The 26,360-nt window shown below is 41.5% G+C and overlaps 1 protein-coding gene across 13 annotated transcripts in view; it reads left to right on the forward strand.

The window, feature by feature from the left end:
- LOC140307432 (unconventional myosin-IXAa-like) overlaps positions 1-26,360 on the forward strand; it is a 125,379-nt gene that overhangs the window by 78,151 nt on the left and 20,868 nt on the right. For all 13 annotated transcript variants that reach the window (XM_072386314.1, XM_072386319.1, XM_072386320.1 and 10 more), the window contains 15 exons: positions 247-336; positions 7,053-7,169; positions 8,482-8,616; positions 16,152-16,273; positions 17,420-17,561; positions 20,295-20,490; positions 20,809-20,928; positions 24,207-24,282; positions 24,485-24,625; positions 24,747-24,786; positions 24,906-25,028; positions 25,249-25,329; positions 25,435-25,545; positions 25,689-25,811; positions 25,913-26,062. In XM_072386314.1, the coding sequence (XP_072242415.1) occupies positions 247-336; positions 7,053-7,169; positions 8,482-8,616; positions 16,152-16,273; positions 17,420-17,561; positions 20,295-20,490; positions 20,809-20,928; positions 24,207-24,282; positions 24,485-24,625; positions 24,747-24,786; positions 24,906-25,028; positions 25,249-25,329; positions 25,435-25,545; positions 25,689-25,811; positions 25,913-26,062 (1,767 nt within the window). The remainder of the gene's footprint in view (positions 1-246; positions 337-7,052; positions 7,170-8,481; positions 8,617-16,151; positions 16,274-17,419; positions 17,562-20,294; positions 20,491-20,808; positions 20,929-24,206; positions 24,283-24,484; positions 24,626-24,746; positions 24,787-24,905; positions 25,029-25,248; positions 25,330-25,434; positions 25,546-25,688; positions 25,812-25,912; positions 26,063-26,360) is intronic.

The following is a 26,360-nucleotide window of genomic DNA, read 5'->3' on the forward strand; positions in this document are numbered from 1 at the left end:
CTAAAACAGCACAGTCACTCACCGCTTTGCCAATTTTTCAAGCTGCCAGCATGCGTTCCACTTGGAGAAAAAAAGAAAATAATTTTGTTCAATTGTATTCATAATCAGTGGTTGTGTAATACAATGTTTAGATTTTCTCAGCTGACATCAAATCACAGCGGCTTGATATTTCAGTCTATCATCAACACCCCTGCCGAGGCAACATCTTTTTCCAGTGTTGTTCATGACGTTCTTTTCATTTTCCAGGTTAAAGAGGAGATGCTGCTCGAAGCCCTGACAACCAGGAAGACGGTGACTGTTGGAGAAAGGCTCATCGTGCCCTACAAACTTGCAGAGGTGACTTTTCAGTAGCCACATGATCAGCACCAAACAAACACACTGATTGTTCCGAGAGGAATAAAGCCCGTCTGATCCTTTGCTGCCACCAGACAGTCAACACTGAGGGACCTTTGGCATTTTCTGTTTTTGGAACGAATAGTGAAGAGGGGGACTGTGTGGTGTGGTGGCAGCAGAGGCGTGGCTTGAACGAATTCCAGTCTGTCTCAAGAAAGAATAGTGGAGCCAATCGTTTTGTTATGAAGCACGTCAGCTGTAAGGGAGATTCTGTGTTTGTGTGCATGCTGTGGAGCTTGTTGAGGAGGTTTGTTGTGGCATTCCCCCAGCCCCCACCACTTCTGTCTAAGCCTCTTTTGATGGGGGTCTCTTCCTTTGCAACTTCCTGTTTCCTGTGGAGTCAAGCAACAGTGGTGTTTCTTAACCCTCCCCATACAGCCCTCTAGACTTGTAGTCTGGGAAATATACCTCTTGGGTGCCTCGGCTTGACCCAGATAGGCTCCACTGAAGAGCTGTAGTGTTGTAGTGCAACAGAATATTAGCATTCAGTGGTTTTAGTTTATCTCTCTGTCCCCAAAGCCTTTAGTGGTTCAGTGGAGAAACAGTTTTTTTGTCTGAGGAAGAGGAAATTTACACATACAGTACGTTGCCTGTCAGCCAACGCAGCTACGAGCTAGTTTAGACCAACAATAGTTGTTCCCACTCTCCCACACCCCATTGCTCCTGTCATGTGGTCTTGTCTTAGGAATGTGCAACCTCCACTGGAATATACAGCGCACAGGCCAAAAACCAGATCCTTGTTCAGTCTGTTTGTCTCTGTCTCCTTACACATAAATTGACTTTTTCTGAGCTGGCTGTGTAGCACAGGCCCAGACGGCGTGATCAGAGATATAATAACGAATGAGTCTCGCAGCTTTTATAAACTTTGTCCTGCGGCCTCTGTTGTCATGCCATGAAAGTTTCCTCCTGTTATTCTAGACATGGTTTGATCTGAGGTCGAGGGATACACATGGACACGCAGAGAGAAAAGCAAAAACCCAAAGACCCTCTAAGGTCCCTGTTCATCAGGAGATACAAAAATAAAAGTGTGGCGTAAAAGCACATCAGCCTAACGGGAAATCCCCAACAGTACGGCCAAGAGAGTCAGACACTGAGACATTGAAGCAGCCTGGAGAGTCGGGGGGGTCAGTGGATCAGTGTCTGCAACGGGGGGAGGGGGCTGTTTTTCAGATACTTTTGTATCTTTGTTTGTAAAGTAAGTTTATACTTCTAACATGGCAAGAAACATTGCGATTTCAAATCAGAGATGGAGAAGAAATTACTGCTAGCTCGCAAGTAAGTTCTTACAAGTGCAGGCGTCAGTGTGTTTTTACTAGAACGATGTTACGAATGCTTTATAAGGATGAAATTAACTTTGTAAAAAAAACTTGATGATGTACAAGGGACAGTGCTTTGGTAATATAAAAAAAAATATCCAAACTTGTAGGGTTCAAGATTGAAATTAGCTGGCATGTTCTCAAATTGTTGCGCCTGTGTATGTATTTCTAACCTGGTAATTCCCAAACTTTGCCTTAACCTTTAAACTAATGGACTGGCTGAAATGCTTTGCGTGCGAGAACTGCTCTGCCTCTTAAACATTTGTATTCAAATTAGTCCTCACTTAGATATAAAAAGGTACAGACACACACACACACTACACGAATAGTGAAAATAAGGGCCTGACCAAAGGCCGTGGGAGCGAGTTGAGGCCACCTGTGGAATCCATAACACGCCTGTTTTTATACAAAGGAAACATGGAAAAAAAAAAGAACCTGGCAAATGTTGCTGTCTCTTCTCAGAAATGATTTCTTCCTACTTGGATAAGAACATTTGAGAAAGTGTGTTAGGCAGCTGTCCCATCCACCCACAGTTGTCTCAGGGAGTTTTGGATGAGGTGTCTCAGCGTCTGACCATCTGAATCTCAGTGTGCTGCACAGCAGAGGCTGGCATTTCCCTAACTTTCTGCCAAGAAGAATTAAACAGAGTAGACTGGATGATCTCTCGTCGAGTTAGGGGTAATACTCATAAAAAAGCCTTGACTTTAGTTGCGGAATGATGCAGTGGAGGTAATTTCTTGTTCTCAAACATTTTGTTACTATTCTTATGTCTTGCTCAAGGTCTCTGAAAAGTAGATCCTCTGCATTTCAGCTGAATGTGACATGAAAAAGCTTTTCACACCTTCCAGAATTATGTGTTTTTGTTCAGCATCTCACCAAGTCAGGCTTTCCACAGCTCTTGGATTAGAATACCCATTTTCCAATCAAAGTGCTTCCCTGCTGTTAATATTCTTATTAAAGCAAAGATGGGTACAGAAACGGAAGAAAAAAAGCTCTTGGCTTATACAGGAATGAGTTCTGGTCTGGGTTTTGAAAATCAGCAGTAGCTCTCTTTATCCTCAAAAGTCCCAAGCAAGAGACAATACCACCGATGTGGTGTGTTTAGGGAGAAAATGGTAATTTGTCACAAAAAACAGGAAGAACATCCACAACCTTCAGCTGCACTTTGTATGCAGTTGTACTTATCAATTTCTCTGTCTTGCACGAGGAAAAATGAATTGGGTAAATTGCTTAAAAGCTTTAAAATTGCTTTCCTATGCTAGATGGATTGAGAGTCAACCTTACATTTTCAAGTGGAAACTGCAGAGACAATTTGGTTGATATTGGAAGTGAGATAAGTTGGTAGGATGCTTATGTAATGTAAAGAGTGTACATAGTTGTTTCCTGAAAGCATTTACCTGCATTGAGCACTAAGAGGCATGTTAGAGACATATTAACAGTAAAGTTAATCTCCCGTAGCGGGAGACTGCTTTTTAAAAAGCAGTAGAATGCTGATTATAAGTCTAGAAATGTATACGAACCAAATGTTTAACCTCACCTCAAAAGCTGAGGTTAAACCCAAAAAGATTATCCAGCTAATTTCGATTTATATTTGCTGTTAAATCATTTGAAATGAAATATTTCCACCGACCATGCAGGGTGCCAAAACTGTGGTGTGGTTTAGCTTGGGTTAAGAAAAGGTCCATGAGTGCACATGAGTGTTGGCTCAAGTCTGCAAACATAAGGTGAGCTGTTATACTCTGACATTTTTGATTAGGGTTCCAGATAATTCTCACTCCACCACTTCCTTCTTCCTGTTTGAAAGACGGGTTGGTGTGTGTGTGTGTGTGTGTCCTATTTAAGCACATTGCATTATTATGTGAAGAACCATTTAATGTTAGTTTAAGAGAAGCTGAAGATTTATGCTGAGAATATAAAACGACGCACTTCATGCAAGGGGATTGTAAAATGTATGCACAGGGACACACATCCTTATATGGGCATTGACATAGACAACAGGTACATAAATACTTATTGAAAACATGCAGGTTGACATAATTTGGTGAAACACACACACACACACACTCAAAACATCCTGCTGTGAGAAAGCCTGCAGGCCACGTGCTGCGTGAAGTCATGCTGGTGTTTTACACCCCCTGTGGTTTTCAAGCATAGGAAAAAGATAAAATGGTGGCGCAACAACTTCCCCTCTTAGAGCCATTTAATTACGAACACCACAGAGACTTAGTTTAACAGCCACAACTGTTCCAGTTAACAAAAATTTCTGATAAAGTCCTTCTAATTAAAATGGCCGTTTCTTGGGTGGCCCCCTTCAGTAAAATATTTTCAACCCATTGGTTTCCAGCTATGTTTCCTCCTAGTTCCTAACCGGTCCCATTGTGTTGAATAATTAAGTTACATGGCAAAACACAGAGACAGTACATGCTCAGTGAGCGTGCCTCATCTGATCTGCCAATCCTGAGATCCTGTGAGGCGTTTAAGTTGGGATTCTTCTTAAAACATTGAATTATTCATGATAACCTTGCATCCCTTCATTGGAACAGGGACGTCACAGGCCTGCCTGCTAAAAATATCGGGAATGATCAATAATGCAGGCGTGAAGAGACGTGAAAAGTGCAGTTTTGCTTCGTCATGACAGTCTGGCCTCAGCAAGTTTCTACGAGTCGTTTCAAACTTGGTGCGCCTGCAGTGGGGGTTCATAGTGAGTTACAGAAGCCTGGTTTTCAAATGTTCCATTCAAGACTTTTATGATTATTCTTTTTTTGTCCAGGCTGTTTACACTTCTGTAACCGGCCCACGTTTTAGAGACTTGTCAACAGTTATTTGTTTGGGAATGCAGTCATATGACGTAGGGTAAAAGAGGAAGACCCCAGTGTCTTTGGATACAAATTACTTGTTGTAAGGCAATCTTTTTTTAGAATGTATAAAAATGCTCATTTAGCTAAATGACCTGACAGCCACTTTCATTCTTTCATTCTCACTACTGCGCACTGTTAATAACTACCTTTGATGATAAGACAGGGAGTTAGGGCTTCGAGGCAGGAAAAATGGTTCCCTTGCTGTTCAATAACAACACATATTGTAGCCAAAGCGCATGCTCTTGAGTCCAAGCCAAAACCAGTCATGTTGGCTTTGCATGTTTTTTGTCATATCAAAAAACAATACATTCAAGTAGTTGAAATGCCATAATTGGTCTTCTTGGAAATGTTGTTTTTCTACGGATCAAATCGTGACCCAAAAAAAGATCTGCCGGTCTGGAGGTACTTAAGGCTCTGGTCCCTGACTAAAAACACCAAAGGTGTTACTGAGGCACTAAAAGCAAGACTACCGATCATAAGACCAGTAACTGAGGTTTGAGCAGTCAGAGGGAATATCACTTTGAAAGGTTTAAAAAAAGCACAAGATAATTTAAACTATAAACTGATGATTTTTAGAAACATTCAAGTTTTAAGTAAAAGAATGAACTTCAACAAGAACTGGTGGAAGTAATAAGACAACTTTAAAACTTAATGCCACATAGAACCGTCTCAGATTACATGCACTGAGAACAAATTCATGGTTATTGTCAGTGTTGCCAGATCTCGCAATAGAACCAAGCAACAAGCTCCAAGAAAATAAGCCCAAAACCAGCCAACAGGTGACCTACCACATGATGTAAAGAGAGGCCTCTTGATAACTGCATAAATACAAACATTTATTTTTGTTTTCACTAAATAACAGTAAATACAGTCCTCATAAACACTTTGAATAACTTAATTTTTTAAACTTTGATAATAAAAGAAAAGTAAATATGTAATAGGCATAAAAAAAACAAATTGACAATAAACACAAACTTTGAATGACTTGCATGGGGCAATTGCATGATTTATTAATGCAGTGCATTTGATCCGGTGTATTTTGATTTCTTTATCAGTCGAGGTAGGTCCAATTAGTTCACCGAGATGATCCGCAGCACTGATTGATGTGTGGCAGGCTATGTAAGTGGCTATCTTTAACACATTTGCTTGTCTTGTCTCATTTGGTTTTGAGGATGTGAAACCAATCTCTGTAAGCCACATGTACAGTTTTTTGTGCCTTTCTGTGCCAGCAGAACTTCGTCTTTGTTTTTTTTTGCCCTACAATTGAATTAAATGTAGGTCCCCTTGATCTGCGGAACAATAACCTGAAAATGATTAGACTTGTTTTTTGTTTCTGTAGAAGTCGAAGCCAATTTCTGCTTTTCTTGCTGTCCCGTTTCTTTCTATCAGTCACTCCCATCAGAAGGCTCAGCAGCTGTCGTAGTTTCACACTACCTTTTTCTGCCCTCCTCACACAGTTAATATGGCAATGATCCACTTCCACGGAAGAGAGAGTAGACATTAATATTGTGTTTGTCTTGTTTAAGCTACTGCAGTGGGCAGGTGTTTGGCTGTAATCTTGTCAGGTTTCCTTTCCTACACTACCTACAATAGTTGTTATAGGACCAACCACTCACACTGACCATAGTTTGTACAGAGCTGCTAAAGAAAAAAGGGAAAGATCAAAGTGGTTTCCTGGTTCCACAGCTGGTGTCTGTTCTTTCAGCACCATGATGCAACAGATTTTACAACACCTGCAAAGTGCAATACAATTTTGCATTGAATCTGTCTGGGGATTATAATGGAAGTAAATGGGCTTCCAGAGGGTATTGACCCTTTTTGAACAGAACATGTCATAGCAGGAAATGCAAAGGTGTTGTAATGATGGCTGCATTCCACATGAGGGAAGGCCCCGCTGCTGTGCATTGTGCTGGTTCATTGTCAAAGTTTACTGAGGCACCTAAAGTAGCTTAACCACCGTCGGTGTCAACAGTACACTTGTGCTTGTCATGCTGTGACAAGTCGGACTGTCTGCTGTGGAAAAGGTCTGTTTCTGATGCACATGAGGAGGAGGTTGGAGCAGATGGATGAGTTTCACACAAAACAACCAAATGTTTTACCAAAGCATTAAAGTTCACATTGTATTTTTTTGTATTTTTTTTTTTATCTTTAACATATTGTTTCACCAATCAAACAAAATTGAAAACTACGATTTAACAGTCCACCAAAGCAAAAAATAAATGATTTGGCCAAGCTTATAGGTGCGTCTGATCAGGAAATACCTCCATGTTTTATTCATTTTGGGGTCCAAAGGGGGGAAACTTGTTGTTCTGTTGGCACAATGACAACACGGCCAGTCAGGAGAAGGTAGTTATTCCAGCAAGGCAGTGAGCAGAAGTAATAAAAACACATTCCCAGGATTGGCTCCTTTTGCAAATAACAAATTCCATATGCTTTTGCTCAGGACAAAAACCAACATGTTGCTTTTGTGTGTATTTGTGGCTAGGCGGGCACAGTGAGGGACTCGATGGCCAAGTCATTGTACAGCGCGCTGTTCGACTGGATTGTGTTCAGGACAAACCACGCCCTGCTCAACAACAAGGACCTTGAGGACAATTCAAAGGTAGGAAACCCAAAACAGACTCGCACATATGAGGACACACCTACAATATCTGAGATGATTTCCCTCCTCCAAAAGAAATGTTTATTTTCTTGATAAAAGTGCAACCAATAATTCACAAAGACAACTTAGAAAAAAGCACTCTAACATGTGTTTGTTACTTTATTTGCATCCTTTTTTTGTTTTTTTCAATGTGAAAGCATACAGTATATTTTTGTTTAGCTACATAGACTCAGACACAAAGGCCCAGCTTAAATGCAAAATACGGTACAAAAATGTCAGATCAACTGCCTAACAAGACCAGAAGCAGTGTGCACTGTGTCCAACATGTTGTGTGCATGTGTGTGTGCATATTGGATTGGCAGCTGGCAAGTTTTACCCAGTGGGAGCATCTGAAGAATTAGAGAGCATATAACACTGTGTGTGTGTCTGTGTCTATATCTCTGTGTCTATTGGTCCGTGTGCCAGGAACATTTGGACAGATGGCGTCAAGTTCCCCTCAGCTCGTTTTACTCCCTGTGGTCCTCTGATGTCCCAGTGCAATGTGTGTGTGTGTGTGTGTTTGTTTGCATTACTCATATTGTGAGGATGTGGGGATAAAACAGCCACACTGAGAGGATTTGCTTCTCTTTCAGGAACAATAAAATTCCCATAATGTAAATCATCAAAGATAAAGGTTAATCAAGCAGTGTTTCTGGTTGTACTTAGGGTAAGTCTCCAGGAAATGCATGTAAAGTCTATGTGATGTCCTCAGAAGTGATGGAAAAACAACTTTGTGTGGGGGTATAAGTGTGTGTGCGCGCCTCTCTTGGCACTCACATCAAATGTCTGTGTGTCTTTGTCTTGGGGTCGATGAGGTTGCACTTTGTGTCAAGGTCACGGTTCTCATGTCAGATAACTGTGTACATGCAGCCTGTGTTCATGTGTGTTTTGGCCGGTAGAGTGAAAAACACCCTTCAGAAAGAAATATATAACGAGGCTCGATGAAATCAAATAAATTGGAAACGGCTTTTATAGTCCATTTAATAATTAAAGCCATTCTCCAAGTGAGGGCCTCCCTGAGATGGTGCACAGCAAAGATATATGATGGCACAAATCTTCCTGACATACAGGAACTAGAATTGGAACTCTAAGGCTGTAAAGAATGGGATATAAAAAGTAACACATTATTAAAACATAACTAAATAAGGTTAAAAAAAAACATCATACATCTTACAGCTGCTTACAATGTTGCCAGAGTATAATTTTTCAGATGGCTAGTGTCAGTAATATATAAACTGTAGAGACTTTATGTGCTGTTTGTCTTTCCCGTCAGATCTTGTCTATAGGAGTCCTGGATATCTTTGGGTTTGAAGACTATGAGAACAACAGCTTTGAACAGTTCTGCATCAACTTTGCCAACGAACGGCTTCAACACTATTTCAACCAGCACATCTTCAAACTGGAACAGGTACAGTCCTTTCCTTTCCTTTCCTTTCCTTTCCTTTCCTTTCCTTTCCTTTCCTTTCCTTTCCTTAATTTAGGAACAATAGATATTGTTCCACTGCTGATAACATATTGTTGCGTTTTGTGTTTAGCGGTCACTATGACGACACACTGACATTCACGCACTATCTGCTTCACTGTGCCACAATATGTGGTGATGTCAGTTTATGGTTTGCCGTCATATCCCTGTGCTGTTACACGCTGCTCAAAACACTTTGATGTTTGTGAGCGATCGTACTGATAGAGTGAACTACGAACCCGCCAAGCCTCCTTTTGAAAGGGAGGACATTTCCAGTTTTGCTTTATATGTCACACTGTTGAAAATGAATGGCTTCCTTTTTTAAAGGGCAGCTCTGAATGTACTGCTGTACAGTTATGTAAGAACAGTGCAAGAAGGGAGCTGCTTTGAACATAGTTTAAAGTAAAATTGGGACGGTTCCCTTGAAGTGGCACCGGTGATAAATGAGCGCTAGCATCAAAGTCTGCCTTTCACACAGTAGAAGAGTAACACAAGAGTAATGCAAGCAAAGGAAATTAAATTTGGGCCAATGGGAGAAACAGAAAAAGGCTGTTTTGCTGTTGATACGATGTTACTCTCCTTGCTTCTGTTGTAATTTGAACATTCCTGATAGCATCTGTTAGCTTTGTTGTACTAGCAGCAGAAGAGCTACAAAGCAAACATGAGAATTTAAATTGCCTTCCTAAATGTACTAATAAAATGTAAAGATAAGCTTTTATTTTTGTTTTTCTGTCATATATCACCAGCCTTTATCGTGTTTCATATACACAAAGTTCAACAACCTTTCATGTGAGGTTGCTTCGCGCTAAACACCCATGTCCCCTCTGACATTATGATGCTAACAGTTGTAATTATGCAGCTATGTTAAAATAGCAAGCACTTCCATTACAGTAAAAAGGTCTGAGGAAAATTGCAGAAGGCGGTTATGAGACTGGAGTCAAGTAGAGCATGTGATCAGCATCTATCCTTCATTTTGCCACTAATTTGGCTTTAATTTGGCTCATCTCTGCTACAACAGAGTGACGTCCTCTCTGGCATTAGAACTACCTCCTCCAGCTCCATTTTGCAACCATTATACTTGTTTACCAATTAATTACCACCTACCAGGCCACTTAATATGAGAGGGGAAAAAATGCTCAAAGATTTTTTTGGTGATATAATGAGTCCTGATCAGCTGGATTGTGTCGCAGTGGCTGTCAGTTTTCATCTCCTCTTGCTGAATGCTGATAGGCCGTAGCAGCTTAGCAGGCGGGTATGGTGCTGTTGGCCAAAGCAGGAGCGGAAGGGAGTGAAAAAGAGCAGTGTTTCAGTAAACGAGTGCAATAACCCTCACCCTCAGTGAAGATTACAGACTGCCAATCAGCCTGCGCTAATGGCTGTGTTATCTGTCTCTGACTGTTAGCCCTCAGGCCGCACACACATCCATGCACAGAAACATTTACATACACTGCAGGATGTGACATGCACTAACAAACTGGTTTTGTTAGAATAAATTATTTACTGTCTTCATGCTTTTTACTTAGCAGGGTTTTTGAAAACGAGGAAACGTGTGATCTCTGCTTTAACGTTTTATTTAATAGTTGAAATAATAAATACCACAGTTAAACAGCTAGAGATGCTGATTGTAAAGAAAACACATACTCTGACCTTAATGAACCTTTTCTGAGACAGCGTGTGCTTCTTGATTAATTATTGTTTTAATGAACTTTCGTTTGAAGGTTTGTTCCTGTCCTATGTGGAACTAATAAGTGTCAAAGTGCAGCTGAGACACTCGCCCTCACAGGATGGTGCCTGATATTGTTTCAGCAGAGCTCATGTTTATTATCCTTTAATCACTGGGGGTCTCTGAAACTTTGGCTATCTGCCATCTGTGAGTTTATTTTACAGGACGGCAGTTGAGGTGGAGCTGGGCTCAGGGCCCCTCTGAGACGGGCTGTTGGACCTTACTAATCGAGGGTTGCCAGATCTCAACTGATTTCTGTTTGTTTGAATAAAGTTGAGCCAGTTACACCTTCCACTGTCACTTTGACGTCATCTGGACATAAAGCTCTCTGCACCTTGTCTGTGGTATTGTATTCTCTTAGCAATTGTTGACCTTAGATCAGCTGACACTTACCTGTTGGAGATACAGAAACTTGCTTGGCTTCCATGAGCTGCAAGCTAAATCATTACGTTGTTGTATTTTTTATTCATATTTTAAGCTTACTGAGTTTCTATTATTATTTGAACAGTATTTTACTTACTGGATTACATACAGCTGTGACTAAGACGAGGCTGTGATGGAAATAAAGCTGAACCTCATGAAACAGACCATATACTGCAGTCTGCATCTTCCAGTCCCCTGCCGCTCCACTTTCTTTTTCCTCTTGCTTACAGACCATTGTAGGAAAAAAGTAACGCATTTGTTTTTGCTAGCATTTTTTAAGGCACAACCTCTTTTAATAAACCTTTTAACTGTCACATAAAACTCATCAGGAATCTTGTGCTCACATTCAGTGCTCTTGGATGGTGACTGAGTGAACTGAGCTGTGGGAGTAAAAGTGTCTACCCAGATCTAAAAAAGAGTAGGCGTCGAGAAAAGATCTACTGTCCGTGAAGCCTCTGTTGTGGAAATAAAAGTGAACTACTGCTTTGTATTAGCCTGCACTCCTGATTCAGAGAGGTGATTCTGACTATCCGTCAGGGGTGTTTATCTCCTTTCTCCCCTATGGGCTGCACTCCCCTCCAACCAATCAGTTGTCCTTATCAGCAGCATGTATTTACCTTTGGAACTGCAGCCAAAGCTAATAGCACCTGACCAACCACGGCCCTCAGCTGGATGGAAGGAGAGCGTGTGTGTGTGTGTGTGTGAAGGCTCTATGATCCAGTGTTTGCACTCAACGTGCCAATTGGTGCTTGATTTCTTTTCTCTGTTAGGACGATTTACCAAAGCGAGAAAACATAGGATGGCCGCCGCCTAAGGCAAACACAGTGTCATGTTTAACTTGTGAGATATCAAACTGGCTCACTGAAACATAAACACATGTGGCCGGGTTTACTATCTTCTTCATGAAGAATCTGCCGCTTGCTGTTGAGTTTATGGTCAATGTTCAACATTAAGCATTTGGCAGGGAATCTTCGAAATTTCCTCCCTCCTTCCTTAATGGGAGCTTCCAGACTTTAACTGATACTTGAAATTATATTAATGGTAATACTGAATAAGCATGAATTATTTGCAGATGTTAAACTCTATGCCTTGGCAAAACCCAATAGCTGGGCATTTTTAATGGCAACCAAGCCAGCATGTCTTTTTTTATTTATTTTTTTCTCTCTCTCTCTCTCTCTGTTTGTACTTCTCTTTCTCATAGTCCCTCTTACCAGAACTGGCTGCATCTCAGTTTTCCTCCTGTCTTCTCAATGAAAACACTCCGCTGTCATAATATGAGAGACAGGGTGTGTGGGTAGGAGAAATACAAAGATAGGGAGGATAGGAGAGGAGACAGGAGAGATGGAGGACTGCACGTAACCACACACGGGCTCCTTCACCTCTACAGCAGGGCGTTCAGCCAAGCACAATTCAGGTTGCCTTTGTGCTGCACTATGTTACGCAGCAGAAATACACAGCTGACTAATGGATGAACGGATGGCCACAAATCCCAAACAACCTCATTGACCATAACACAACTCTCTGCTTTCTTCAACGCAGCAGGAGGTTGTTGGAAATTTTATTGCGTACACATTGGCTTTAGCCTGGTATTTGAGTCCATTTCAAGGGCCTCATATCCTTTAAATCGCTCTGCGTTTAAAGAGATCAGTTGACATTTTAATGGGTCAGTTAATTTACGTCATTTCAGCTTGTTAAAGGACAGTCTGATATATGTAAGTAAGCATTAAAGGTCATTGTTTTATAGTGGCACAGGAACATTTTAAACTATCATTTCAATGTCATACAGTAAAGTCGGTAGAATTCCTGTTTTTCTGTCCTCTGCTGGCTGCAGACACACAGTTTCTCCTCAGTCCTTATTCCTGCTCTGTTAACTTGATTCAGCAGAGGCTGGCATTCATTACCATTTCGTTCCCTTTAACCAGTATTTGTGTACTTCCAGACATGGCCGTTATCCACTTGAAGTTATTTATTTAACCTGTGGTGAGTGCCAGTGTTGGAGAAAGACATTATCAGATCTTTCCCTTAAATACATGTAGCGAGAATGGCTTCAGTAAGTCTATGTAAAGCAGTAATGAATTTGTGTTTTGAGTTTGTCACATCATGGAAAAATGAGTTCTTAACCACTCAGCTAAACATGAAGGATTGAAAAATTACCATTTGTAGAAAGTTATTTTTCAAAGTTGAGAAAAAATTTCATTCTCCTCTGTTCTGATATGCTGAAAGAAGGTTGGCTGAGACTGTTTCTTAAATGTACTATATAGATGTAGAATATTTCTGTACTTTTATTAATTACCTATAATACAAACTAAGCAAATTAGGAAACCTACAGTATGACTGTGGGCCACAATCTGCTGCTGATGCCTTAACAAATGCTGCAATGGCAGGACAAACAAAAGTTTGTAAAGCTACTAAGAGTAAAATCATTACTGCAAAGGCGGGTATCGGTGGTGATCCTCCCTCCATCAGCTTGATTCTGCACAGAATCAATCCATTGCACTTAAATCCGGTTCTCTGAGTGTGTGTGTGGCACTTGAACAGCCACAGCGTACTTCTCATCCTCTGCTCTTCACGAAGTCTGTCTGTGAGCATGAAGTTCCCCTAAGCTTTCAGCTTTGCCCTTCATTTCACTGAGCTTAACTCTGGTTCTCTGAGCACGGGTCTCACCTTTTAGCATCCGCTGTGTCTCATTTCAACTTGTCTCCTCACAAAATATAGATTCTTCCTCGTTTTGTCATTCCTCGAAGCTTGAGTTGTTCTGCAAATTCTGGCATCCGTGCAGGAAAGATACTTTCTTGTGAGGAAGGCAGATTAGTTTGCTAGCTACGTGGCAGAATGCATAGCCAGTTGGTATACAGGTGTGTGGTCTTTTTACATTTCCAACTGCTTAATTCTATAGCTTATATATATATATTACATCTAAATGTAAAAACTAGTTTTGATTCTGACAGTAATCCGTTGCTCCAGAATCCTTTGCTTTATGCTCCCCAGCAAACCGAAGCCCCTTTTTTTTTTTTTCCCACTGCCTACACAGCTGTTTTGTCACAATACCTTGAGTTCTCTTCCCATTGTGAGTGTGGAATAGACCTTTCAGAAGTTTAACTATTAAACACTGCTATGAGATCCCCTGTTGATATTCCTCTATTTCACCAAACATTTAAGTGATCTCTGATGAACCTCAATCAAGATTCTTTCCGACCACATTTCTTCTACAAAGATGATGTTTCACCACTATCATTCCTGGCTTTAAATGATGGTTTAAACTTACCATACTTTCATTAGGCTGTAATGATGTATGATGGTTTTTCTGAGCACTTGCTTAATTAAGCTTTGTCTTAGCTCAGGGAAATGAAACCCACAAAGATCAGGTTTCAGCAGGCGAGCAGCTGTGTTCTCTGAGATGCTCGGGCTTACTATACTATTATTAATATATCGCTGTGGCTTTATGCTGTTTCCTTTGTTCATTTGTCCAAAGAAGTCGGACATTTTCATCCTACTTCTGTCTCAGGGTTACAATTGAAGGTCGACCTTCAGAGTGCTTTTGCTCTATTTTTCCATGTCTTTATTAGCATTCTCTTCTGTTCAGTCTTAATAACGCTTTCACAGGACCTGAGCTGAATTGCATTGAGTTGAATTGTTACTGAAGCACCGTGTTTATGTGCTTCACATACTGAGTCACAGCTTCTGTCTGAGGAGCCGGGCCGGTTGCGTACATGTGCGTGTGTATTGTAATAAAATGACTGAGTGTGTGTGTGTGTGTTTACCGCTTCATCAGTGTGTCTGCGTCTAATTGTCCCCCTTTCTCTGAGTCAACACATGTTCACAAACTGTCTCACAGACACAACGAAATTAGCCAGATGAGCTGTATCAGCCATCGCTGAGCGCTCGCCTTGATGAGGTTTAACCCAGAGAACACACGCAGGCAACTTTTTTACGGCTCTGTTTTCCTTCTGCACGATCCCGTTCAACTTCTGTACAAAGCCAAACACTCCACGTGTTCTGAATGCTTCCTCAGTGATTCAACAGCCTAAAAAGAGAGAGGAGAAAGGCAGACATGTTGCGTATTTAATAGTATGTTTGAGCGCTATTTTAAAATCGGTCGGCATGGTTATTAGACAGTTGCCAAAATACTTCACATTTCTGTACTTCATTATAATGTTGTTAGTTCAAAAATACATGTCAACTCCAATAAAAACACTGCTCAAAAGGGTGTAAACATGGAAAAATAAAGATATTCTTAAAGAAATACACCATAAGAATACAATATGTCCAGCACACAAGCTTGTATTCCATGTGTTTATAGTCCACACACACTGTGATATCATAGCTTGGTGTTGTTGTTTTTTTAGCATAAATCAGTATTGACATTCCTCTGCACGCTGGCTGTTTCGTGGCTGCATGAAGTGCAGGTTATTCTTGTAGTGAATTAGTTTGTAAGAGGCGTTGTCTTACTTACTCATGTTTGCGTACCTGAATAAACACAGTCTAAGGCCAAAAAAGCCCTGAACACATGCACGCGCTCCTATTATTATCAGAACGGCATGCACGAGGAAGGGTATCAGCTCGTCTTTTCAAGAGGGATGAATAGTTGTGTTTGCATTGAACCACTGGTTTCAGTAGCATGAGAAGTAGTCGTTCCTTCCGCTTCTTGTATTGATCAGCCTGATACGAAGCTCCAACGCCCCGCTGGAGCCGACTCAGGTTCATGAGTACTTGAGCTACTGGAGTAAGAACTGTTTATATGCCTTTCTCAAATGTACCACAACAACAGCTTCCCTTGGAGAGGAGAACGTAACTCACGCACCCAAAAAACCCTACTTTGACAACCACACACGCACTTTTTTCCACCTCTCATCCCAGCTGGCGGGCCATTCCAACTGGTGTCTCTCATTGGTTTCTCCCCTGTGGCTACTGAAGGGGACATGGGTCATATACCTCTAATGTCATTGGCCCCAAGGGACATATAAGCCTTACCAAAACACTTTTACTGACCGCCAACAAGCAGCCAGGTTTTTTCATAGGCTTGCGATTGAGTTTGTTTTTTTTTCGCTGCAGTGGAATCATCACCTGGATTTTTGGTCCGTTACCGTGGAAAGTATATTCGAGTATTAAAGTTTCTGACACCTGTGAGTCGCACTGTTCTTTTTGTTATCATAGTTAGGGTCCCATCTGATAGTCTTGGCACTGGAAAATACCTGTACCATGAAAGAGCCTCTGAGAAAACCACTTAACCCGTAAACTGTAAAGAACTGAGTGTTCCCTTGATCCCCACATCTTCCGCCGCGTGTGCTTCGTGTTTTTATTGACTGGAGTCCTTTCTTTGTGTTTCTCCTTGCAGGAGGAGTACAGGGCAGAGGGCATCACCTGGCACAACATCGAATACATCGACAACAGCGGCTGCCTCAACCTCATCAGCAAGAAACCCACAGCTTTGTTCCACCTGCTGGACGAGGAGTGCAAGTACGCCACCTGCTTATTTCAATAGATACCGACTCGTCCAGTCTTCTTCTCAGTGTAGTAATCAGATAGCAGTAATCGGACTAAATGTTTCTCTCCTGTTTCTGTGGTGAAATTTTCTGCCGCAGATCAGCACTTTGCCACAGCACTTAGCCCCATGAATCAAATGCAACTCACTTACCCCCCCACACACACACACACACCCCACACGCATGAAACCCCACCAGGCGGTACGCACAAAGCTGTATTTATCTATGTTAGCTGTCATCTTGACTGCCACTTAGCATAGCTGCTTCATCTGGATCTAATAATGCTCACAATTGACCAAATCCTTTGCGTATACGCGTGGGTGTGCGAGAGAGGGGAAGGGGTCACTTTCTGAGAATCTGGGTCAAAGGAGGATCTCTTCTCAAATAAAGATGGGCAACTGTGTCTCTGTGGGGGTTTATGGTGCTAGTGGAAGAGGCCTCATGCTGAATGTTTAGAGAGAGAAAAAAAAAAAGAAGGACACTTAGAGAGCTCATCCTTCACAGTTACTGGAGCTAGAGAGGCTTCAGGGCCTCTTGAGAGATGGATTAGGTTACTGCAGAATAGAGGGCTGAGTGTTGGGGGTTCATTTCTACAGTAACAGCATCAAGCTTCAGAACCCCTGCTTCTTCTTCAACCAGCAGTGTGTTTCAGAGGTGCAGGGAGAGGAGGTTTAGATGGTATGAAAAACCTCTTGGAATGTTGATTCAGCCAGCACAGGTTAGTAGCAAATAGGTAAAATGTCCATGAATCAAAGGGGAAACCACCAAAGAAGCAAGTGCGAGTGGAGGCAGTGTAGCCCTGGTTAGATTAAAGCCACAGTGATACATTTGTGACAGAATGGTTATCCGGAGTGTTAGAGGAGCACAATTTATCTGTGTATATATTCTTTCTTTAGATTTAAAATGTGTCCCCTTGAGAACTCCAGGATGTAATATTCAGCTGCAGCAAAAGCAAATGTAAAATAAAACTAAGTAAATATTCAATGTTCCAAAACTGTTGTGTGTGCTATTGTATGTCGCCTCTACCGCAACGTCGCTGCAAAATAACTGCCAAATGGAAATGTCTAAAGGTGAGCATTTACCATATTACAAAGTGGATCTCATAAAAATGTCTTTCCAGTTTCCCCCAAGCTTCCAATCAGACCTTGCTGGACAAGTTCAAGCGTCAGCACGAAGGAAACAGCTACATCGAGTTCCCTGCCGTCATGGAGCCCGCCTTCATCATAAGACACTACGCTGGAAAAGTCAAGTACGGAGTCAAGGTGAGATCAAAAAGCTTCACTTAGAGGTCCTTGTTTTGTTCTCTGCTACGTGAATCAGCCATACAGTGGATGCAGCTATTCATGAGTAAAAATAACTGGAACCATAAATCTTTAGTGCAAGTGTGATGCTACAAAAGTTCAGATACATTTTTGTGTGGTTCTTTGCCTTCCAAAAGGACTGAACTGTTTCTATAGGTAACGCGTCACCATTGCTGATCTTCTGAGCCTCCACGGTGCTGTGTGTCTCTGTGGCAGCAACAGCACAGGCAGGGTCAAAAGGATTTATGTGTCACAGTTATGGATTAACATCCCGACTTCGCCTGCTACATTCATAGTTGCAAAGTTGCCAAATATAAGGCGTTATACTTCTGGACATAGCAGTCATCTGTGACATGCCAGTCACAGTCTGAAATAATAATCGGTGCAAGTGTGGCGCCAAGATACCGAAAGCTTCAACAATTATAAACGCAAGATAAAAAATTCAGTCGAGAAACCAGCAGCAGATCTTCTTGTTGCTGCGTCGACCTATTTTTGTGGTTAGATTTTATTCTCTCAGCTGCGTTTTGATAAGAAGCACATGTGCTGGAGTGGGGTGAGCGTATTGTTGTTTCACTGTATGATATAAATCCATAACAGCTGGTTATCATGGCCGTGGAAAAGTATCCCATGTCAGCTGGAAGCCAAGGAGCCGTTTGTTGTCAATTTTGCAGCGGGAGCTTTAGCGGTGAAATGACGTTGAACACACAGCTGACTTGTATCATATGGAGAGAGAGAAGATTTTGAAGGGTTTATAGTTCATGGCTCTGTTATCGAGGCGCTCCTTCAGCCGAAGTATTTCATCCCTCACAGACAGATGGGCCAGAGGACACGGGGCTTGTATTTCTACACTCATGTGGGTGTGAGAGGAATTTTCTCCACTTCAAATTTAATGGGAAGTGAGAGGTGTAGGAAAGACGAGTTTGAATTATTTACATGCAGTCACGTGAAAAAGGAAATGCGCCTTCTTTAGATTGTGACGTTCTATTTGTCAGGATATATTTAGGTCTTTAAATACTAAATGCACTCCATGGCTCAGTAGCTTGCAGAACATCAGTTTTCTGCATGATGTTCCTCATCAGTCTCTCACGTAGTTGTGAGGGAACTTTGGCCCACTTTTCTTTACAACGTCAGGTCATTCAGGTTTGCATCATTTGTTTGTGCACAGCTCTCTTAAGGTCCCACCACAGCATTTCAGGTTGGGCTCCGGACTTTGACTGGACCATTGCAACACCTTGATTCTTCTCTTTTTCAGACATTCTGTTGTAGATTTGCCGCTGTGCTGGGATCATTATCCTGTTGCATGACCCAGTTTTAGCCAAGCTTCAGCTGTGAGACAGATGGCCTCACATTTAACTCCAGAATACTTTGGCATACAGAGGAGTTCATGGGACTGCAAGGTGCTCGGGCCCTGTGGCTGCAAAACAAGCTCAAATCATCACTCCTCCACCACCCTGTTTGACAGCTGCTATGAGGTGTTTGTGCTGATATGCTGTGTTTGGTTTTCTCCAAACGTGCTGCTGTGCATTAGGACCAAACATCTCCACTTTGGTCTGGTCTGTCCAAAGGTTGTTCCAGAAGTCTTGTGGTTTGTTCAGATGCAGCTTTGCAAACCTAAGCTGTGCTGCCATGTTCTTTTTAGAGAAAAGAGGCTTTCACCTGCAACCAATCAAACAAATCTTACTTGTTCAGTCTTTTTCTTGTTCTACTGTCATGAACTTTAACATTTAACATGCTAACTGAGCCCTGTAGAGTCTGAGATGTAACTCTCGGGTTTTTTGCAGTGTCTCTGAACATTGCACAGTCTGACCTTGGGGGGAACTTTTTGGGGTGTTCACTTTTGAGAAGATTGGCAACTGTCTTGAATGTTTTCCACTTGTTCATGATTTTTCTCACAGTAGAATGATGGACTCCAGATAGTTTGGAAATTGCCTTATAATCCTTCCCAAATTGATGGGAAGCAACAATTAAATGCTCCAGACCAGCAAACGGCAGAAACTTGGGCTTTTATAGAGTTGCTTGCGCTTGTTGATAGCTGCTACTTCACCTTAAAAGCAGTAAGAGGGCAATCAGTGTTTCTACATTTTGTCTTAGTTTTAGTTCGATATATAATGACTTGGTGCGACATGTCATGTATTGTTGTTTATCTGAGGTTGTACTTGCTGCATTTTAAACCTGCGAAGGACCAGAAAATTATTTATGATGTCCTGAAACAGTAAACCGTACAAATGGACAGAACGTACCGGTAATTATCTTGAAGATTAAAAGACTTGTTTGACTTATGAATACGTACATCACTTAGAACATCAGAATGCTAAAAAAGCAAAAAGAAAATCTAATTTTCAGAATGTGAAGTAGTTCCTTTAACTGTTGAACTTAATCCCCGTAATTATGGAGTAACAACAGTGAAACATTCGCCCATAAGTAGTTGTAAACCGTGCTGCCAAGTGGTTTTCCACTGCTTAACAAACAATAAAAGTCATTATGGACAATAATTGCACCCATTGTTTTTTTTGATACTTGAGTTGTGTGTTTTTATGTTTAAATGAGAAATGTTCCCCAGTGTTTACGGCCATTAATTTACTCGAGAAGTTAAAAAGAAGAAAGAAAAAAAAACATGGTTGAGGGTAATTGTCCTACAAACTCCAAGGTCTCAGGAAGTAACCTAAACCTGGAATGTGTCTTTGCTTTGTTCAGGACTTCAGGGAGAAGAACACTGACCACATGCGTCCCGACATTGTTGCTTTGCTTAAGAGCAGCAAGAACGCCTTCATTTGTGGTCTGATGGGAATCGATCCTGTGGCAACATTCCGCTGGGCTGTGCTGCGAGCGTACTTCAGAGCCCATGTCGCCTTCAGGGAGGCCGGCCGCAGCCACACCCACAAAAAAAAAGGTGAGGAACTTGGAAGGGTCAGAGTTTTGAAGTAGGTGGAGTTTAGTTTGGAAAAAAACAAGCAAGCAAAAAACACAATGTTCTATCTTGTGCTAAACAACACTAGTCAGCATTTATCAGTACAGTTGTATTGTTGTGATTAAGCTGATTAGCTAAGTTCATTATTACTAATTTAGCTTTTTATTCTCCGTACATCTGGTCATGTTCTTTTAGAGTGAACATAGTAGACTTAAACTCCTCTCTGTATGAACACTCTTCATGGTGAAAACTTTCTTTCTATTATTAATCAAATGGAAATGCTTTTGTTTTCTGTTTTAGGGAATGATGCAGCAGTTCCTTGTGCTGTTGTGAAAACGGTTGACAATTTCAGTTTCCTTCATCACCCTGTTCACCAGAGGAGCCTTGAGATCCTTCAGAGATGTAAAGATGAGAAATACAGTAAGTAATTGTACGCGTTTCTGGGAACAGAAACTGCAGAGAAAGTGCTTCAACTTATCGAAACTTAAAATGATAATCGTACAAAAAGTGCAACTTTTTTTAGGCTGTTTTTTTACAAATTTTTATGTATTAGCAAGAAAAATAGAGATATTCTCTCTTACGAAAAACCCGAGTGAACAGTCTGCATGCGACTTGCATGGAAATTATGAAGGCAAAAGTGAGACTGACTGAATGACTGCATGTTTTATTCAAGCTTCTTCATTCAGTCGAGTTGCCTTTTCGAAGAGGGAAGTGGAGCTGAAATGATTTGAAATGTAGTTAGTTTGAATCCAAAGTGATCTGCAATCTTCTTTATTAATGTCCATGCATTGGCATAACTTGGGTTATCCGGAACCAATAAAATGGAAGTTTATGATCTGTTTAGTTTGATTTATTTATTTTTTTAACCTGAAAACATACAGTCAGACGGTGGGATCTCGATTAAAATGACTCTAGAAGTTTAAAGGACTGCATTTATACAGCCTGCATTATTTTGAATAATAAATTTGAAAAATAAATTATATAATTGTGCTGCATACAAGTGTATACCCAATGAGGGAAGGTGGGGGAATTGATAATAGCTAAATTGAGGTTTGAATGCTTCCATATCTCTTTTTTTCAAAGCCCTTCACTTAGCCCAACTCAATCAGAGAAATCCGTCCTTGCCTTTCTTCTATAAAGTTTAACTTCTGCACCACTCATGGTCTTTTGTCTTTCAGTGAGATAGTTTTTAATACAGCAGTTAAAAAGGAATCAAGTATGTGGGTCATTCTTATCTCTGGACAGATTGACTTACCTCGGAGCACAGCTCGTGACCAGTAATACTCTCACGCACGAGTGATCACACAAACGACCAGCCGGGTGTCATGACACACACAGATTTTCCGGTTATCCTTGTAATTAACTGGTTTCACCACTGATTACCACATTTGTGTGGCGGAGCGTGCCTCAGCACTGAGGCAGATTCCCCAAAGTGTGTGCTCAGTAAAAATCTACTGATTTTACACTTCGAGATCAGTGTAGCTTACAGTTTTAGTCACGATAAGTACAAGTCAGTGCTTTGCAAAAGAGAATTTGTGGGGGTGGGGGGGGGCTCTGCTAAATTGTTTCACTGGTATTGGGTTTTTGAAGCATGAGCCCCAGTTGGCATCATGAGTTTTATTTTTTGTCTCAGTTCCACCATCTTCGTGAAATACACATTCATTAAATCCCTCTAATCATGTTAGTTTGAAATGTTAACAGTCGCTCTAGAAAAAAAAACCTCATGAGACTGCTGACAGAGACTCTTTAAGTTACTGATCCTGGCTGAGAAACTTCCAGAACACGGGAAACATTGTGGAAAAGTCTTTCTTTTTTTTATTTCTTCACGCCCTGGATATTGATCCGGTCAACATAGAAGACAATGGACAAAGGTGTAGAACAGCTTCTTTAACTGAAGCTGTGCATCAACCACAGGAGCCTTCTCTAGGAACTAGGGTCTTAAATGGATCTTCCTCACTGCCCCCTTCATTTCAACTACCAGAACCAGCAGCTTAACAGAGTTCTGGGGAAGAGATTTTGCAACTCTGAGGCACAAATACAAACTGCTGTGATCAGCAGCAGTGCTGCAGAAGTGGTTCAGATGACAAGCAGTTGATGTAGAGCAATAGAATGTTTATCTTCAATTCTTTTACAGCAGTTATGTTCTAAGAAACAAATAAAGGCACCCACATTCTGTGGAAGTGTTTAACATAAACGGTTTTTGAGTTAATACACCTGAGGCAAATTCCTGGTTGAACCGCTCTGATCAGGGCTGTGCCGACTCTTTGGTGAGGAATGTTGGGAAAGAGTGACACATTTCAGTTACCTAATTTGCCTCATCTGCCCTGTACCTTATCAAAAGATCAAGGGCTGAAATCATCTTTATGCACCCTGAAAAATGCCCCGTGCTGTTTTAGTTTCTGGCACTTTCAGTCTAATGCACCTTTACTATGATCTCAGGCTCAGGCTTTTGAAAAAAAATCAATACAATTAAAAAAAATAAATAAAAAAGAACACATAAATAAGCCGTCTAAAACCTGAGGGTTTTCTGGTAAACTTAAAAAGCTCAGTGGAATATTTAATTTCTCTGCCTGCTTTGACAGAGCTTGAAAATAGGAAATAAAAAACATATTTGAAAGATTCAGCGTTCATCTTTTATTAGAAACTACTGTTTTTGCTCTTAAGTTGATCAGTATTTTAAAGGGATATTTCCTGTTTTTTTTTTTTTAAAGGGGGGGTTGCGTGAAGCAGTCTGATCGCTTTCAGTTTGAAGAATCAGGGATTAATTCTGGTGGGGAGCTAAATTAAGAGCAACTCTAGAAGGGGGGCCACAAACAAGAACATTATCTCCATGTACAACATATCAAACTAACATAATTTCGAGTGAATGCACTATATAGTCTACACACTCGTGTACTGGGATGATGTCATCGACGCCCGCCGCTGCAGCACAGCTCATTCACTCCGGTAAGGACGTCCATCGTACTCAAAGTTGTCGTCCACGTCATCAAAATCTGATGAATATCCTGCCATGTTGGACAAAACTATCAGTAGCAAACTACTGTGTGAAGTTAGCCGACTGTCACAGAGCACAGAGTAAATAAGCTGTTCTGCAGCAGCGCGTGTTGATGACATCATCAGTGTGTAGAAAGTCCTCTATAAGCCCCCCGATAGCTGCCAATAACAACAACACAGCAGCTATGAACTAACAGTGCAATAGTATGCGTTCATTCATTCATTCGTCTTAAAGTATTGTTGAAATAAAGACAGATAATGCCTTATTTAGAGGCTGTATAATCAATGCCCCCCTTCTCTCCCGTTAAATGGATCTCGAGTTATCTAAATATCTTATGAAGGACGCCGACTTTCACCAAACAGTTCTCGGTGAGTAGATAAACGTATTTCATGCCAGAAATAAGGTGTAGGTTTAAAAACGCCGGAGTTCCCCTTTAAAGCAAGAGAGAGGTTAGATTTTAGTATTGGATAGAATAAAACAGCAGGATAGAAGAAGATGCAAGGATAGGCTGAAGGCTCTGAGTGAAATTCATTGTGTGGGGTGAAAGTGAGCTTGTCCTTCACAGAGATTGAGGTGAAGAAAAGGTGGTTTGGGGGTTTCTAGAGTATTTAAATTGACAGTAAAAGAAGGAGGATGTAAATTCAGTGAGCTCTCACTCTCATTTGTTTCCTTTCCTTTCTGTTCCTGACCTCTCTGCATCTAGATATCACCAGGAAGAATCCACGGACACCCCTGTCAGATCTTCAAGGCACTAACGCCCTGAATGAAAAGGCCAGCTGGTGAGTGCGAGATGATATGAGTGTCGGAGTCAAGTACGCAAACGGGAATCAGGAAATCGAAATTCATCCCTGAATTATTAATATCATATCAAATTACTCTGTGGTGTAGCCGACTTGAAAATAAGTGCTTTTAGTGGTCCCGAACCTGCTGGAGAATCAATGTCATGTTGTCACCCTGCTCCCTCTCCCTTTCTTTCTGTAGGGATGGCTATGGCGTTGGATGTAATGGTCGCAGCTCCAGATCGGGTCGCTTCCCTTCATCGGGCCCCACCCTAGAAGAGGATGGGATCTTCCTCAACTCAGCCAACAGCAAGCTCCTTGAGAGAGCTCAGGGTATCCTCCTGTGAGTGATGCAAACAGACACACACACTAATGTAAAGTCATAGAATTCCCGTACAGTGAATATTTCTTTGACTTTGCTGTTTATATTTGCTGCTTTAAAGAAAACTGTGTTTCATCTTTAGGAGAAACAAAAACTGCAAAGCTAAACCATCCCTTCCCAAGGTAAGACACTAACACGACCTAATACGAAGCACGTGTTTCAGTAACAGTATGTAAAAACGGGTTGAAGAAGGTTGAATACAGTATTGCACTGTTCATATGTTATCTGGCTTTGTGTTAAGCACCTGCTGGACGTGAAGTCTCTGCGCTACCTGAGCAGCGTGACCCTCCATGACCGCATCACCAAGTCTCTACTTCACCTGCACAAGAAGAAGAAACCACCCAGCATCAGTGCTCAATTCCAGGTCAGTGCTGCTGTCGCCCTCTGCTGGAAGACCTGCTGAAGTACACCAACGTTAACCACACTGGAGACTGACCAAAGCAGATTTCCATCAACCATTAACTTTTTCATTCTTGAGTCTCCCGTGTTAAATATTTAATGAACTGGTCAGATATATAAAAGCTGCATTTACTTTCACATTGAAAGAGGATGTGACGTCACTGGGTTTGTTTTGGTGTGTGCAGGCTTCACTCAACAAGCTGATGGAGACTCTCGATCAGTCGGAGCCGTACTTCGTCAAGTGTATTCGCTCCAATGCCGAGAAGGTAGTAATCGCTGAAACTGAACCGCTGCTTTTCTCTATGACTGCCTGCTGATTTGCCTCTTCTTTTTATTTTTCTCACTTTCCTTTTGCACTTTGTGTCACTCAGCTGCCGCTGCGTTTCAACGACAGTCTGGTGCTTAGACAGCTGAGGTACACAGGAATGCTGGAAACCGTCCGGATTCGACAGTCGGGATACAGCATCAAGTACACCTTCCAGGTAGGCCAACTGTCCAACTGGCTCATTTCTTTTGAAAAGCATGCCTTATTCATATTATGCCATGGGCAGAATTTTTTCTACTTTTCCTAACATTATAACTGACCTAAAAATGTCTCATTGATCACGCTCACTATTACTCTCAGGATTTTGTGCGTCACTTTCACGTGCTGCTGCCTCGGGGCACAAGCCCAACAAAGTCGGGGATCAGGGAATTCTTCAGACGGATCCACCTGCCACCTGCGGGGTATCAAGTGGGCAACACAATGGTGTGTGTGTTCTTCGGAATCAGTATACCTGTTTTTCTGTGGGTTTTTCTTGCTTGTACCATTTCCGTTGAACTCTTCTCTACATCTCTGGTGTGATGTAGGTGTTTCTGCGGGAGGCGGAGCGTCAGCGTCTTCAAACCCTCCTCCACCAGGAAGTATTGCGGCGAATCATCATGCTGCAGCGCCGCTTCAGGGCAGTCCTGGAGAGGAAGCACTTTGTCAACATGCGAAGAGCCGCATTTACCATCCAGGTGAGATGCTTTGATGGGAGGGTTGTTCTAGTAGTAGTCTTATAGCCTTAGTAGTATGTTTAATATATATATATATATATATATATATATATATATATATATATATATACATACTGTAATACGAGGAAGCAGGTTCTCTAAATACACTGTTTATTACAGCCGATGAGAACTTCTGTCCTCACAGCAGGCTTCACTTTTTACTTTGGCTGTTATTATTGTCTCCATAGAGACAGTGTCAGTGTTTCTGTCAGTGTTGCATATGCTCGCCGTGGATAAGGATGTCAGGGCAATATTGGTC

This window comes from Leuresthes tenuis, unplaced genomic scaffold (genome assembly GCF_036924035.1).
Source record: "Leuresthes tenuis unplaced genomic scaffold, fLeuTen1.0.hap1 SCAF_5, whole genome shotgun sequence".
Classification (NCBI taxonomy): domain Eukaryota; kingdom Metazoa; phylum Chordata; class Actinopteri; order Atheriniformes; family Atherinopsidae; genus Leuresthes; species Leuresthes tenuis.